This window comes from Oncorhynchus mykiss, chromosome 22 (genome assembly GCF_013265735.2).
Source record: "Oncorhynchus mykiss isolate Arlee chromosome 22, USDA_OmykA_1.1, whole genome shotgun sequence".
NCBI lineage: Eukaryota > Metazoa > Chordata > Actinopteri > Salmoniformes > Salmonidae > Oncorhynchus > Oncorhynchus mykiss.
In genome coordinates this window covers 21781531-21797707 of record NC_048586.1, presented here as the reverse complement: position 1 = coordinate 21797707, position 16177 = coordinate 21781531, and the positions used below count along the sequence as shown (strand labels likewise).

Genomic DNA, 16177 nt, shown 5'->3' with positions numbered 1-16177 from the left:
AGCGGCAGAGGTCCTAATTCAGGCACTTATCCTCACCCTTCTGGACTACTGTTGGCTAGGCTCCCCGCTTGTGCCATAAAACCCTTGCAACTTATCCAGAACGCAGCAGCTCGCCTGGTTTTCAGCCTTCCCCATGTTCTCTAATGTCACCCTGCTCCTTGACACTCCACTGGATTCCAGTTGAAGCTTGCATCCACTTGAAGACCATGGTGCTTACCTACGGAACAGCCTACATTCAGGCTATGCTCAAACCCTACACCCCAACCCGAGCACTCTGTTCTGCCACCCTTACGGGAGGGCCGCTCCCACTCAGCCCAGTCCAAGCTCTTTTCTGTCCTGGCACCCCAATTGTAGAACCAGCTTCCCCCTGAAGCTAGGACATCAGACTCCCTGCCCATCTGGAACCCCAGCTCTTCAAACAGTATCTTAAATAATCCTCCTCCTTACCTCGAAAAAAACACCAACACTTGCACTAGACCCCACTAGACCACCACCACCCTCTTCTAGCTCTGACTACTGACAGCTAAGGTATTGAGGAAAAATGTACTTTCTATGCCTGTGATATGTGGTTGTCCCACCTAGCTATCTTAAAATGAATGCACTAACTGTAAGTTGCTCTGGATAAGAGTGTCTGCTAAATGACTCAAATGTAAAATGATTGAAAGAGAAGTTGGGGAAACACGTGTACAACATTTGACACCAATACTCCAAACTGAGAGAATTAAAAGATAATCTGCGGAAAGAGGAGATCATCATGCATATTGACTTTGCAGAGACTACCTGTGTAAACACACCAGTGAAATCCAGGCAACTCACTTAGGTGATTCTCACAAGTAGGTGACCCTCCACACCTGTGTTGGATATGCCACAAATGTGACCCAATTCAGGAAACTAGGGGTATGTCGCAATTCACGACGTCACAGGAGAGCCGTTTGAATGTAAAAAATGTGTTTTTATCAAAATGCGTTTTTTTGGCAGAAATGCCTTCTCGAACATGTGAACCTTAATATCAAACTCTGTAAAGACTGATAAAATTGCTAAATTACAAGCCTAGTTGGTTTAGCCACAGAAAACGAGAGTAACCTTCCCGCTAGCCATGATTGGCTGAGATAATGAGTGGTCTGGACATGCCGAGAGATGGGTTTGGATTGGTCTGCCTTATAGCACGCTTGTCAAACACAGCTTCCTTTTTTAAATGTATCACGTAGTAAAACTGCATAAACCTAATGTCAAGTTAAAGTGTACTGTTAACGTTAGCTGGCTGGCTCACTATCTAACGTTATGTGCATGCTCTCCATTTTCTGGAGGACTGAGTTTTGAAATCAGTGGAATTCGAGTATGATAACAAAGGAGATGGAGAAAACACCAGTCTGGATTACATCTTCAAACTATGGGCAACCATGCATGGCATCAGACAGGAGACACGTCCAACCATGATGTAAGATAGTCTAGCTAGCAACATTTTCAGATATTACACATTTCTAATTTTGACAGAAAGTGGTAGCTAGCTAGCTACATTTCTTAACAAAAGACTCCACTATGCAAGTATCCATTCCAACTGTTGATAAGGCGTACTAGCTGGTAAATTCGCTCTGGCTATCTACTCTGATTTCAGACCATGGTCTAGCTAGCTACATGTTCAGATATTACGCGTTTCTAAATTTGACAAAGTATTTTCATGCCAAGTTAGTGTACTGTTAGCTAGCTAATGTTAGTTGGCTAGCTCGCTAACTAACGTTACGTCATGCGTTGGGATTCATTGTTTACCTAGCTAGTTATCTAGCTACATTGTTTAACAAAATACTCTCATTTTAGTGTGCCAGAGCGCAGAATAACAGATTAATTTTTGAACACTCAACACCCGTATAATAAGTCTGGTGTCAGTAAATGTCAACAAAGCATAATTCAATTGTTGCCAGCAGCACAGTTACAGTCACCAATGCTCTGGATAACATGGAAACAGCCTAACCAGGTCTGCTAGGGTGGTCAGAGTGGGGTGGTCAGAGTGGGGTGTTCTCTCATTATGTGTCTGGAAGTAGCTAGCCAATGTTAGCCAGGTAGCTTGGGTGCTTGACTGTCATTGTGAGGTCCAGTGTGTGCTCTTAACACGGAACACTCTGCATTTACGAACGGACAATCTGACAGCACAGTTACAGTCACCAATGCTCTGGATAACATACAGTAACAGCCTAACCAGCTCTGCAAGGGCGAGTAATGTTCACTCTCGCTCTCTTAACCCTTGTGTAGTCTTAACAGTCTGCATACTCTCCTTGTCCTAAGGGTCAAAAATGACCTGCCTTCACTATCTAAAATAAAGAAGCTTAATTGAATTTTAAACCCCAAATCTATTTTGCATGAAGAAATAACCAGCCATTCATCACAAACTTTGTGAATATCTGGGTTTTCCCTCTTCACAATACAGAAAGAATGCATTTAATCAGTGGACACCACTAATTTCTATTACAACACACTTGTCATAATTGTTTTCTTTACTAAAATAGAGGTTTATTATTGTTATTTATTTTTATTATTGCTAAAGGTACTGCATAGGTGTAAACATAATATTTTTTGCAAGATATAGCACTTGTATGGCTTAAGAAAGTAGCAGAAATGTGCAGAAAGTAGTTTTGAATGCATTTCATTGAAGGGAAAAAATAACAGTCTTAGTGAAATACTCTTACATACTGTTATATTCTTGTGAGTATGTTATACTCTTATATACTTATGTACAATGAGGAATTCAACTACAAATGACTAGTCTTCCCCCATTTTTAACCATTGCCCCCACCCACATGGTGTATAAACAACAACAATAAATAAGAATAAAATAAGATAATAGATACAAAACAAAAATATGAAGAATGTAAATCATTCAACTCTAATTAGCACATGTAGGACAGTATGCAAGTGTGTATGCACGGACTTTGCAGATGTATTTCTCAAATGTGCAGCACAGAGTATTTGTTTTTACAGTCCTTCTTTGGGGGGCAGAATAGGCATCTCCTCCTCTTGCCTGCACCAGCTGCAGCCTCGGGTGGATCAGGACAAGATTTAGCTCCCTGAACAGGTTTCACAAGTGCTGCAGAGGCTGCTGTGCGGGGGATGCACTCCCTTCTTTGAATGTGTGGGGTTGCAAGTGCCTTTCCCAGCTGCTCCAGGATCACCCTCCTCTTGTTCCGCTTATCAAGCATCCAGGTAGGGTTGATCTTGTTCCATATCACGAAGGCTATGTATGAGGACCAGTAGCACACAATCTCAATTTCTAATTGTGTGTGTGTCTTTGTGGTTTTTGTGGTGTGTAAATGATTTTAGAACTGCCGGGTCAAACATGACCCTAAGACAATCTTTGCACCCTGGTGATGTACAGCTTTCATGGAAAAATGAATAATGGCGACTTTTTCTAATGTTGAGGTCACTCTAGGAAAAGTCATCAAATTTCAAGTTGAAAAAGTGTAATTTAGGGGGGTTTCTCTTCTGTTAAACATAGTGGCGGGTCATTTTTGACCCTTAAGACAACACAAGGGTTAAATGTCTGGAAGTAGCTGGGAAGTTAGTACAGAACTCACGGATCAACCCTTAAAGAGATGGGTGGGGCTAAAGCTTAAGAGGGTGTGAACAATGCTGAATGGGTGTAGACAAAGAAGGGCTCTCCAATAGTTGTACCAAAACATTGAAAGACGGTTTTCTCAAAAGTGAGTGTACAAGTTGATCAACTTTCAAAGCAAAATTACTTTCCCATTGTTTCCTCAAATTCAGTGTATGATATACCATTTTGTAGCTCTGAGTCTCTACTTTTAACATAGTGGCGGGTCATGTTTGACCCTTAAGACAATACAAGGGTTAAATGTCTGGAAGTAGCTGGGAAGTCAGTACAGAACTCACGGATCAACCATTAAAGAGATGGGTGGGGCTAAAGCTTAATGTACCTAAAAAGTTTGATGGACCCAGATAGCAAAGGGCTCACCTGCATAGAAGAGCTCAGTGAGCAAAGTGAAACTGTATAATTTGTGACTCACCACCTGGATTCGTAGGTGTAGACAAAGAAGGGCTCTCCAATAGTTGTACCAAAACATTGAAAGATGGTTTTCTCAAAAGTGAGTTTACAAGTTGATCAACTTTCAAAGCAGAATTACTTTCCCATTGTTTCCTCAAAGACAAATATACAATTTTGTCTCTACTTTTATCCAATGTAAAAAACAGAAGTTGAAATGTTGCTACATAAGAACGAATCCAGGTGGTGAGTCACAAATTATACAGTTTCACTTTGCTCACTGAGCTCTTCTATGTAGATGAGCCCTTTGCTATCTGGGTCCATCTCTCAAAAACACCTTGAGCTCTGCCCATTGGCTACTTTTGGAATCGAACTTTGTTAAACATTTAATTAATATAAGACAATGGTTGTTGTTCAAAATGTACTGTAAAATCATACTTTTTTATTTTACATGTAATTTCCACCACACCCATATTTTTAGGTACATTTGTATATTATGTATAATTTACATTTGATTTGTTTTAGATATGGAAATCATATGGTTGGCTGGATATATCTTATTTTTCACGATAAATACATGTTTTCAGCTGTCACAAAGGCAAGTTTATACATTCATGGGTCATACTGAATTATTAATATTAGGAAAACCTTAAACATCCCTAAAAATAATATTCAATACAAGTTCATGTACAAATGTATAAGACATTTTATAAATTAATTGTATGATATATTTAATTTTCAACAATAATGGATGTTTAATGACGTGATGGAAATAAAATTTGTCTATGGCTGTCCTCAGACAAAAATGACAAAAATATATACATTCCTGAATAGTACGATCGCAGTCATTATCAGACAAATCTAAAGCAATTATAATACTAGTAAAATGGTTTCAATAAGTTTTAATTTCTGAGAGGTTGCAGGGCCAAAGTAGCCAAAGTTGCAGAATCACCCACACACTGTTTTAGACTATTACAGAACTGCTCATATGAACAGTTTCTGCCTTATGTCTTGTTGTTTTAATAGCAGCAGAATACTTTTTAAAAATTCTTTATACACCCTTCACTGTACCGTAGTTTGCTGAAAGGTTAGATATTCAATGGCCCGATGACTGATATGTGTTATGTTCTTGGCACCTTTATCTGTCAGAAAACTTTTGTGTGCATGAAATTGAAGTTGACATGAAGTGTGGCTTCTGTATCATATTTCTGTATAGGTAGCTTTTTTTCTAAGACGAATTCAGGAAGTGTGTGTGTGACATGTTTTTTTCTCCTCACTCCAGGCAAATTTCAAACCTCTGTTCCGGTAGCCCTGAAAGTATCTTTGCAATGTCCTGGTCCCAAGGTCAAAATAGAATATTATCAAGTTTTTATTTTTTACAATGCCATAGTTATTGTCTTCCTATTCAAATACGGCTTTTATTGAAGCATATTGTTATTAACAAAGTCATAGTGGTTTGCTACCTGTATTTAGCAGGGGTTGGAACCAAAATTATTTTCCAATCTTTTCGTTATGAACAGAACCATTATTTTTTTTCATTCCGTTCCACTATTCCGAGGTGTAAAATAAAGTTCTAAAGTGGTTCGAACCCAAAGAAAGTACCGTTTTTTATCGTTCCTTTTTAAACCTCTAATTTATTTTATTAGCTCTACATTAAATTACTTCACCAGTCAGTACAGGTAGAGCAGCTTGCTATGCAGGGGGCAACTTATAGTTTTTTTTAGCCTAGGCAGTCAACTGAATTTTTGTTTTGTATCAGTATAGGTCACTTTCGTTCCCAGTTTTCGTTGCTGTATATCAACAAATTACGTTATTTTACAGTTTTTGGTTCTGTTCCCTGAACCGGTTCCAACCCCTGGTATTGAGGCAGGAAGTCCTTTGTGGAGCCTTAACAATAAGTTTAGTACTTTGGTGTGTAGATTATCTAAGTGTATAATGGTTTTCTCATTAGGGTGTACCATTAGTTGGCTCTTCACAGTATTAATAGTAATGTAGGATTGGTGATGATTAGGAACCAGGGATTTTGCTGGTCACGACACATGCAAGGGAAAACTTTGGGCCCTATATACAGCTGTATTTAAAAAAAATGAACTATCTTTATTTCAGTCCTCTAGGTCCCCACTTTCACCCAATGATTGGCATGATGATTAGCATTATTGGTATGTATTTAACAGCCAAACGCAAGACCTTATCCATCTGTGCCCCTACACAATTTCCCATTGAAACCAACTAAATAGTCCAGCAAAGAGACATAGTTCCTCAAATGTTATTAATAAACACATCAGCATGTTTCACCTTTCCTCAAATCCCCCCCCGAAAGTCTGCCCTGTAGGTTTTGTTTAATGCACTAATATGCACTTAATTAAGGTTTAAAACTCCTTTGCCATTTGAATAACTACCGTCAGACTTAATTTTATGGCTTTGACCCGATGTTACATTCCAACACGTTGGCAGCTGCAGAGCGACAGGTCTCAAACATTTTGCTGAGCTTATAATCGTTCAATTGCAAGTCATTCATGCCATTTGCAATGAAAATCCACTATTGTCCATATGGCTGAAACACTAAGATTTGATGTACTAGGAAAGTTGACCCAGTTTTACTTTCTGCCCAACAGCAGTGGGTGAGCAAAATTTGCGGTTTTTCATAATGAAACAATGGCATTTGCATTTGTTGTGTAACACAGATGTTGATTTTCCCCACTGCATCATCTAATCCTCTTTTCCTCTTCCATTTCAGACTAAATGATCAAACAAAATGTGCAGCATCGTGGGGAGAGGGCAATCAGCAGCCATGTAACCTGAAGGAGAGAGTCATGATTATAATGGCTCATGAGTCAGGCAAAAGCTACCATTCCTACCTATACCATCCTGGCTCCACCGAAGCTCAAATCATGGCTCATCGAAAAGCAACACGGTGTCAGTGAACAATGGGTGCTCGCTGAAAACCTGTGATAATGGATCAACCTCTGAATCATGTCTTTATTCTGTGTGTTTTGAATTTCAGAATAAAATTGCCAAATACAATGTTTTAGGGTAACATATGAAGGCTACTAGAAGCCTGAAAGCTGCCCATTTCTGTCTGATGGGTTTCTATCCACAGTACGTACCTGAAGTGTTAAGATCAGCATGCCATTGATTTAAAGTCAAGGGAAATAGTCATGGTCTGCTGTAGTTGACACACATTAGCCTCATTAGTAGCTTTACCAGTTAGCTCACACTTAGCTACGGTACTGTAGCTGACTAATTGTTCCTTATTTTGTCAACTTACATGTAGATGGATGGCTTGGGAAGAAGGTCCCCATGATCTTCTTTCTTTCACAGTTTTTATTAAAGGGATAGTTCACCCAAATTACAAACTCACATACCTTGTAAGCAGTCATTGACCAAGGTAAGGCAGCAATCCATGCTTTGGTTTTACTTACAGTGTAAGGAAAGCAACATATAATTTGTGTGAACTATCCCTTTAACAGTTTGCAATACAATACAGACTGACTAGCTCCAGTACAAATAATTAGCTAGGTTCTGTGCTGGGCAATATGTACTGTCAACTGACGCTTCAGTTCACAACAAACAACTTCAAGGCTCTCTGATTTGGATAATAAGCCACCAATCAAAGAAGTACAGTGTAGGCGGGATCTCTACTTATAACTGTACATCAGTAGATGTAGTACATTCAGCCTCAAACCGTATGAACAAGTAAATATAAAAGCAGGTTAACTTTGTATTTATCAAGCACTTTTTATTACGTGTTACACATTCCTAAACTTGTGTATAGTCATATAGGCCTCAGATCTCAGTTATACATAAGCTCAACATGAATATTGCTATGCAGCTTGCTCAGGGAAATGCAATTACTCATTTAGGAAATATTTATTAATATATGGCTATATTGAAGTTATAAGTTATAAGCAGGTGTTCAATTCAACCCCAACACGTACACTAAAATAAAATCTAGTTTCACCTAATTATTATCAAGTATCTGGTTCCTCAGCTTTTTTTGGTTTACTTCACTTTTCAGTCAGTGTTACCTGAACGTAACATTTTTAGTTTGCCCAAACTTGAGAAAACATATGCACATTTCAATTTTTGTCAATCAAAATTTTTTCTCAATTTGTCTCATATGTTCATTCAATTAGCAATTATTATTTTGGCATCTTACCGGGAAAAAAAGGCTGGAAGTACACACACACACACATACAATGTTTTCAACTTACTGTACTTACTGTACTTAGTGTAATTATTAGGACAGTGAAGTATTGTTTCTTCTGGCTCTATACTTCAGAAGTTTGCATTTAAAATCAAACACTGACTAGGGTTAAAGTTCAGACAGTCAGCTTTAATTTGACAGTATTTTTTATCCATATCAGATAAACCATTTTGAAATTACAGCACTTTTTGTACATAGTCCCCCCATTTTAGGAGAGCAAAAGTATTGCGACAAATTCACTTATGTGTATTAAAGTAGTGAAAAAGTTAAGTATTTGGTTCCATATCCATAGCATGCAATGACTATATCAAGCTTCAAACCCCTCAAATTTGTTGGATGCACTTGCTGTTTCTTTTGGTTGTGTTTTAGATTATTATGTGTCACTTGTAAATAATAATAGAAAATGTTTCTAAACACTTCTACATGAATGTAGATGCTACCATGATTACGGATAATCCTGAATGTATCGTGAATAATGATGATTGACAAAGTTACATATGCACAAATATCATACCCCCACAAAAATTATAACCTCTCCTTATTGTAATGTTCTGTTAATAGTACACAATAAAAACTATTTTATTAATAATACTGATTAAGGAATAACATCAAAACAGAGTAATATGCCCTACCAACATTTGACAACTATACAGAAAACCTAAAATTGCTTAAATAAGTAAATCAAATTAATGATGAGAGAATAGTCAGATTAAATGATAACTGACACAAACATGGTGGCGTAGCAGGAATATCGGAATGCCATGTTGAATAATAGTTCATGTATAAATGAACTATGTAAGCATGTGCAGTGCATTCAGAAAGTATTCAGACCCCTTTAGTTTTTCCACATTTTGTTACAGCCTTATTCTAAAATGCATAAAAATAAATCCCCTCATCAATCTACACACAATACCCCATAATGAGAAAGCAAAAACATGTTTTAGGAATGTTTGCAAAATTATTACAAACAAAAACTTGAACTTGAACTTGAAGCGCCGTTGGCAGCGATTACAGCCTTGAGTCTTCTTGGGAATGACGCTGCAAGCTTGGCACACCTGTATTTGGGGTAAGTTCATGTTCATTCTTCTCTGCAGATCCTCTCAAGCTCTGTCAGTTTGGATGGGCAGTGTCGCTGCACAGACATTTTCAGGTCTCTCCAGAAATGTTTGATCGGATTTAAGTCCAGGCTCTGGCTGTACCACTCAAGGACATTCCCATCTCTACAGAGGATCTCTGGAGCTCTGTCAGAGTAACCATCGGGTTCTTGGTCACCTCCCCGACCAAGGCCCTTCTCCCGATTGCTCAGTTTGGCCGGGCGGCCAGCTCTAGGAAGAGTCTTGGTGGTTCCAAACTTCTTCCATTTAAGAATGATGGAGGCCACTGTGTTCTTTGGGGACCTTCAATGCTGCAGAAGTATTTTGGTACCATTCCCCAGATCTGTGCCTCGACACAATCCTGTCTCAGAGCTCTACTGGAAAATTCCTTTGACCTCATGACTTGGTTTTGTTCTGACATGCAATGTCAATTGTGGGACCGCATATAGACAGGTGTGGCCTTCCCAAATTATGTCCAAGCAATTGGACTCCAGGTTGTAGAAACATCTCAAGGCTGCATCTGAGGTCAATTTCGAGTCTCATAGCAAAGTGTCTGAATACTTATGTAAATAAGGTATTTGCAAACATTCTAAAAACCTGTTTTCGCTTTGTCATTATGGGGTATTGTGTGTAGATTTCCGAATGCATTGTACGTCAATGTGTCAAATATGTTGAAAATATGTTAAAGGTACTGTGTGTGTGTGTGTGTGTGTGTGTGTGCGTGAGTGCGTGCGTGCGTAACTAGTTCCACCACCTTTTTTTAGGTAAGATGCCAAAATAATAATTTCTAGTTGAATGAACACATGAGACAAATTGAGCGAAGTGCACATTTAACAGTTGACAAATAACAATATAAAAATACAACAGAAATACTATTAGTCTTTTATGGACTACATCTGATACTTTTTTAGGGCCCAGTGCAGTCAAAATGATATAGTGTTTTATACATATTAATAACACACTCTAAGGTTGGAATAATACTGTGAAATTGTGAAAATGATGATAATGCTCATTTAGCGTAAGAGCTGTTTGAAAAGACTCCTTGAAATTTCAGCCTGTTTTGGTAGGATGGAGTTTTGGCCTGCCTGGTGACGTCACCAGGTCGTAATTTGGTAATAGACAAATAAGAAATAGTTCCAAACCTCTCTGCCAATAACAGCTAGTTTTCCCTTCCCAACTCAGACGACCCCCAGACAGTCCTAGCTACATTTTTGCTTGAGAAATTGCTATTTTCTAAGAAACTTTTTTTTTTTTTACCATTTTAATTTATGGTAATGTACTTAATTGTTAACCAACATGTGTTTTCCATTCATCCAACTTGATCTAAAATGGCTGTGTGAGGTATTGCATGTAGGCAACTCCATTTTATGCTCCAAATATAATGTATATTGTCTGACCTTTTACTTGTTATGAACGCATCCTGACATGTTTGGCAACTTAAGCTGCTATATGAAATGTTTTACTTCCCTAACGCTTTTGGAAAATGTTTCCCTGCCTTGCCTTGTGATGACCATTTACCTCAGGGCGGTCTCTCTCCTCTTGTGTATATAGTTCATCTTCAGTCCTGTTAACCTGGGGTATATAAAAAAAAAATGTACTTAGAAGAAATTGGCCCACAACTCCACCTATACAACAACATAGGCCTATGCATCCTAAGCAGGGTTCATACAGACATTGGCAAGTCAAATTCAAGCATTTTCATGGACTTTTTCATGCACTTCATTGTTATTTTCAAGGACCTCAATGTTATATAATTGTACATATAGGGCCTAATATAGAACTCCCCCTCCCCACAAAAAGCATGCAAAAAATGTCCAAAACGTAGGCTTTTTTCTGTAGCCTACAGTATGTGGCACACATAATTAGACATGCACAGCGGTAGCATTAATCTCACCATTGGAATCTCACCATCGCTGTTATATGTTTTTATAATGAGAAAGTGACCAAAAATGAAGTAATTTTTTTAATGGAAAGCCAAGTCGAAGCCAACATTAGATGCTGTCGTCCTCATAATAACCGCAAATGGTTTTACCGCAACATAGTAGTGCAACACCTTTCAATTGAAGAGGCAGGAAACAAATAACAGAAAGAAATAACAGATAATTATAAGGGGGAGGGATAACTTATACATAGGCTACAATAAACATTAGAACTTTTCAAGCATCAGATTGAGGATTGTCTGAAGGTAGTAAATTAATTTCGGAGCTTCAAATTCAAGAAGGCTACTTCAAGCCCCTTGTATATTGTTTAAAATTGCAGGTCTAACATCGAAAACAAAATGTATTTGTCATGTTATTTCATTACCAAATCATATTGTGAATAAACCCACTAGGCTATGTCATTTTGTCATTATATCCAGAATAATTAATAATGTTGCGTGTTGCTCAATAGTCTATCCTACACAATTGCTCACAGTAGACTCCGTGTCCAATCTATGGCACAAAAACATATAAAAACATGAAACTTGACTATTTCTCTGTTAAATCTAACGAGACCCTGCTGTAAATCAAGCAGACAACAACAGATGATGAACATCAATTAACTAGGGATATTAGATCCAATGTGGATCCAGGCACAATCACTGGTGTAACAAATGAGACAAAAAAATATTCTGGACATTCCTCGCAAACACCTTTTTTTCCAGCACTTGGGCTGTTGTTGCACCACATGCCCTATCACAACATCAGTTTTCACTTGACTGTCATTCTGAAAATGTCTTCCTGGATCAGATGATGTGTGAAAATATCATGGGGTAACTATTCAGCTGGACACCAAATGTGCATCCAATGAATATTATGCATAATTATTGAATAATCACATTAATCACAGTATCGATTTAGGTTTTATGTATCAAGGTAAGGGGATACTTTTGGTTAGAAGCATTTGATTTTGCAATGCATACTTTATTTTGGATTTATGTGCCCATAAACTGTTCACCCCCTAACATAAAGAGACACAAAATGTTACATAGTTACACTGCATTTCTGAAATCCTTATAGAAGAAACTGTCAGACAGCTGGATCCAGGATTCAAGTTCCACTTAACTGATTAATTCTCAATATATGATACAACGATAACTTACACAGCCGTAAATGCAAGGCCAGAAAAGTAATGTTTTATGTCACACGATTTTGGACAAATCCGTCAAGACACCAACCATAAAGGGTTAAACATTGGTTTAAAATCAACTCATTAATTGTATTGAATATAGCTATGATTCCCCATTATATCTTAATGTAATGGGATGGGAAAAAATTGCAGATTATTATCAACAGCTGTAACAAGTTGTCCAGTGAATCCTCACTGGTGCCCTAGTTTATAAAAGAAAAAGACCCATATATGTTACCTATTGTATTGCCCCCATATTCCCAACTGACCATAGTCCAGCCTACATCATCACTCATGACAAAATGGGTAAATGTATTATGACAGAAAAAGCCTTTGGGCTTTCTGAGAATCAAGCCAAAAAATGCCTAAAACTATTGGGATACATATCAGGTACATTTTCAATATGACTACTCTATGTATACTCCCTATAAACAAACAAAGGGAAATCTGCAGTTCAAACGATTACAAAGCACATCCCCCTCCACCGTTTTGGTAAAAGCTGGTGGGTCTTGAGAAATGTAACCACTCTCAAATTCATAGACAGGGATACAGATGCAAGGACTGACCATCCATGATATCACAATTATAGTTTTAACCATGTTTTTAGGCTGTAGAGTGTTTGTTTACAATTACATTGTGACAAACAATGGAGTAAAACAAGCTTATATTTTGGGTTCTGAAGGGGTATGACAGCTAAGCTAATGGGCCATTTGTAAGTTAAACTCTTTAAACATAATGGGTATGTATCATTCATTTAAAAGTCCCAAAATGGATACAACCACAGATTGCCCCTTTAAACTATTGTGTAACATTAATTGACGACAATGAAATGTTTGTCAACAGATTGTAATGCAATTTCAAACAAATAAGTAATTTGACTAGATGCCACTTAAAATGTTCTGCTTTCCCCTAATACACACTAACACGTACACATCAGTGTTTACATTCATTATAACCCTTTAATTATTGCAATTTTTCATTTATATGTAAGAAAATAGGAGTAACTGTCCATTGTTGTTTTGAGTATCGCAATATACAGGTAACAGCAAAAATAAAGGACGTTGGGCCACCAGGAACTGCCAGAACTTCACACTTTAAAACCCCTATGCTCCTTTGAGACCCCTATTTCAAAGTCACTGAGATATCTTCGAGCCATGGTAGCCAAAATAATAGGCAACACACAGCTCAGAAACCCATGCATACCCCACAAGACATGCCACCAGAGGTCTCTTCACAGTCCCCAAGTCCAGACCAGATTATGGGAGGCGCACAGTACTACATCGAGCCATGACTACACGGAACTCTATTCCACATCAAGTAACTGATGCAAGCTGTAGAATCATATTTAAAAAAACAGATAAAAATGTCACCTTGGAACAACAGGGACTGTGAAGAGACATGCATACATTGTGATATTGTTGTATGGTGGTATTGAACATTTTGTGTTGAGGATATGTGATGGTGTAGGGATGTTATACAAACATAGTTCACTGTTTTATCTTTTGTTTTATATATAATTTTGCTTTGGTGTGTTTGGACCCCAGGAAGAGTAACTGATGCCTTGGCAGCAGCTAATGGGGATCCCTAATAAATACAAATACAAATGATGGTATGTTAATTGCTTATTAATTAACTCAGGAACCACACCTGTGTGGAAGCACCTGCTTTCAATATACTTTAAATCCCTAGTTTACTCAAGTGTTTCCTTTATTTTGGCAGTTGCCTGTACATGTGTAATGTATACTAGCCATTTAAACCATTCTAAAGTGTCAATCAAGTCTTCCGATGTGGTACTAGTAGAGAGAGTATAGAGTCTGTGTTTTGATATTTATGGAGAGTCAATTTCAAAGGACTATTGTATTTTTCTAGCATTCCTGTCTTAATACCCAGTATTTGTATGCGGTACTATGTATTATGATTAGTGTTCTTCACCATTTCTTCTCAGCTGCCTGTTTTTCTATGAACCCAATGCCAGTTATGTTCCCACATGTGATAATTTCTCCAATGTTTGACAGTAATATCTTCTGTTCCATGCTAAACTATTATCAGGGTGAAATAAACTACTTCAGCACTTATGGTGTTGCTACAACCATAGGACATTGTTATAGTGTTATATTGACCAAAGAACATTTGTGTGTTGTGTAAAGTATTTATGTCTGTGTGTGAAGAGTCAATCTGGTTTGTGAGGGCATTAGTAGATACAATTGTGATATACTGTACGTACTGTGTAAACTGTGTGTATACTGTACATAAGACTTACAAAGCTGTCACATTGCCTTAAAATCATTGTTGAGCGTTAAGTCCATGGGTCAAATAATCATTGATCACCTAAGGCCACAAGTGACCCGAACCTCACCTTTGCAAAAACAACCTGTCTTTTCTCCCAACTCTGTCTCTGAATGTGGATCTACTGCACTTCCAACTAATCCTCTAAAAGTAAAGGTGCCTTTAACCTTGAGCAGTGAGAGCTGTCCAACGTGTTATTAAGTGGATCTAAAACTGATCGGATTGAATCTCGGCCTTAGTATCATTCTGCAACATTAATAATAGGGATAATAAGTCAAAGGACAACATCTCTACATTTCACAAAATGTTAAATATGAACCGAAAGGTTCAAATCCCCGAACTGACTAGGTGAAAAAATATGTTGATCTGCCCTTGAGCAAGGCACTTAACCCTAATTGCTCCCGGGTCTAAATAATGGCTGATCCCTGGCTGTGACCCCACTCTCCAAAGGTGAGTGGGATATGCAAAAAACACATTTCCCATTTCACACCACACACTTGTACAGGTTACACACTTGAGTTAGAGATGAGGTTATTTTAAACTTAATAAAACAATCTTATTTTTGTAATGCCCTAAGGGGTTTATTTCAAAAAGTAATCTGAATCCCCCAAAATACCTTAACTTTTGTTCTGGCTTACTGGGGCTAATTAACAGATTTTGAGCTCTGCTGAAGCAGGGTACTCATAACAATTAACAGTCTCTCGGTGGGCAATTGTGGAGGAATAAATAAAGGTAATTAACTAATCTCCGTAGCCTATGTCAAGAGTGAATCCTTGATAGCCCTCTGATCCTCTATGTCAAGAGGTTTAGATGGAGGAATGTTGGGAGTACGCTGTAGTCCGTCCCTGCCTCCACACTCCTCCCCCACATCACTATGGCAAGAGTGCGGTTGCCATGCTCAAAGTTAAGTCAGGGGACACAAAATTTTCATGCCATTTCACCCAGTGGGCTGTGCTATACCTCACGGTGGGCGTAGATTTCAATGCGCACACGGGTGCCCACAGCTTCAAGAACAAGCCGAGCACTCACTCAAGGGTTAGTGCTATTGGAAATCCTTGGGACATCCCTACCCTAAACCATAACCTAACCTTAAACCTTGCCTTACCCATTTTAAATTTAAACTTCAATGGGTGAGTGCATTCGGAAAGTATTCAGACCCCTTGACTCTTTCCATATTTTGCAACATTACAGCCTTATTCAAAAATTGATTAAATTGTTTTGTTTTTCCTCATCAATCTATGCACAATACCCTATAATGACAAATATATATATATTTTTTAACAAATAGAAAAAATTGAAAAAGCATTCAGACCCTTTACTCAAGTACCTTCGCAGCGATTACAGCCTCATCTTCTTGGGTATGACACTACAAGCTTGGCACACCTGTATTTGGGGAGTTTCTCCCATTCTTCTCTGCAGATCTGTTTTGGCACAAATTTAGCGACTAACCTGGGCCAAAGGTTTTGTAGTTGTCAACAACAAATAGTGAAA

The 16177-nt window shown here is 38.1% G+C and overlaps 1 protein-coding gene across 2 annotated transcripts in view; it reads left to right on the top strand.

Annotated features, from left to right (window-relative positions):
* Window positions 1–9280, top strand: part of LOC110501594 (nck-associated protein 5) — a 125294-nt gene extending 116014 nt beyond the window's left edge. For both annotated transcript variants that reach the window (XM_021579271.2, XM_021579269.2), the window contains one exon: window positions 6729–9280. In XM_021579271.2, coding sequence (XP_021434946.2) covers window positions 6729–6733 — 5 coding nt within the window. In that variant the 3' untranslated portion in view covers window positions 6734–9280. The remainder of the gene's footprint in view (window positions 1–6728) is intronic.
* Window positions 9281–16177: the final 6897 nt, after the last annotated feature.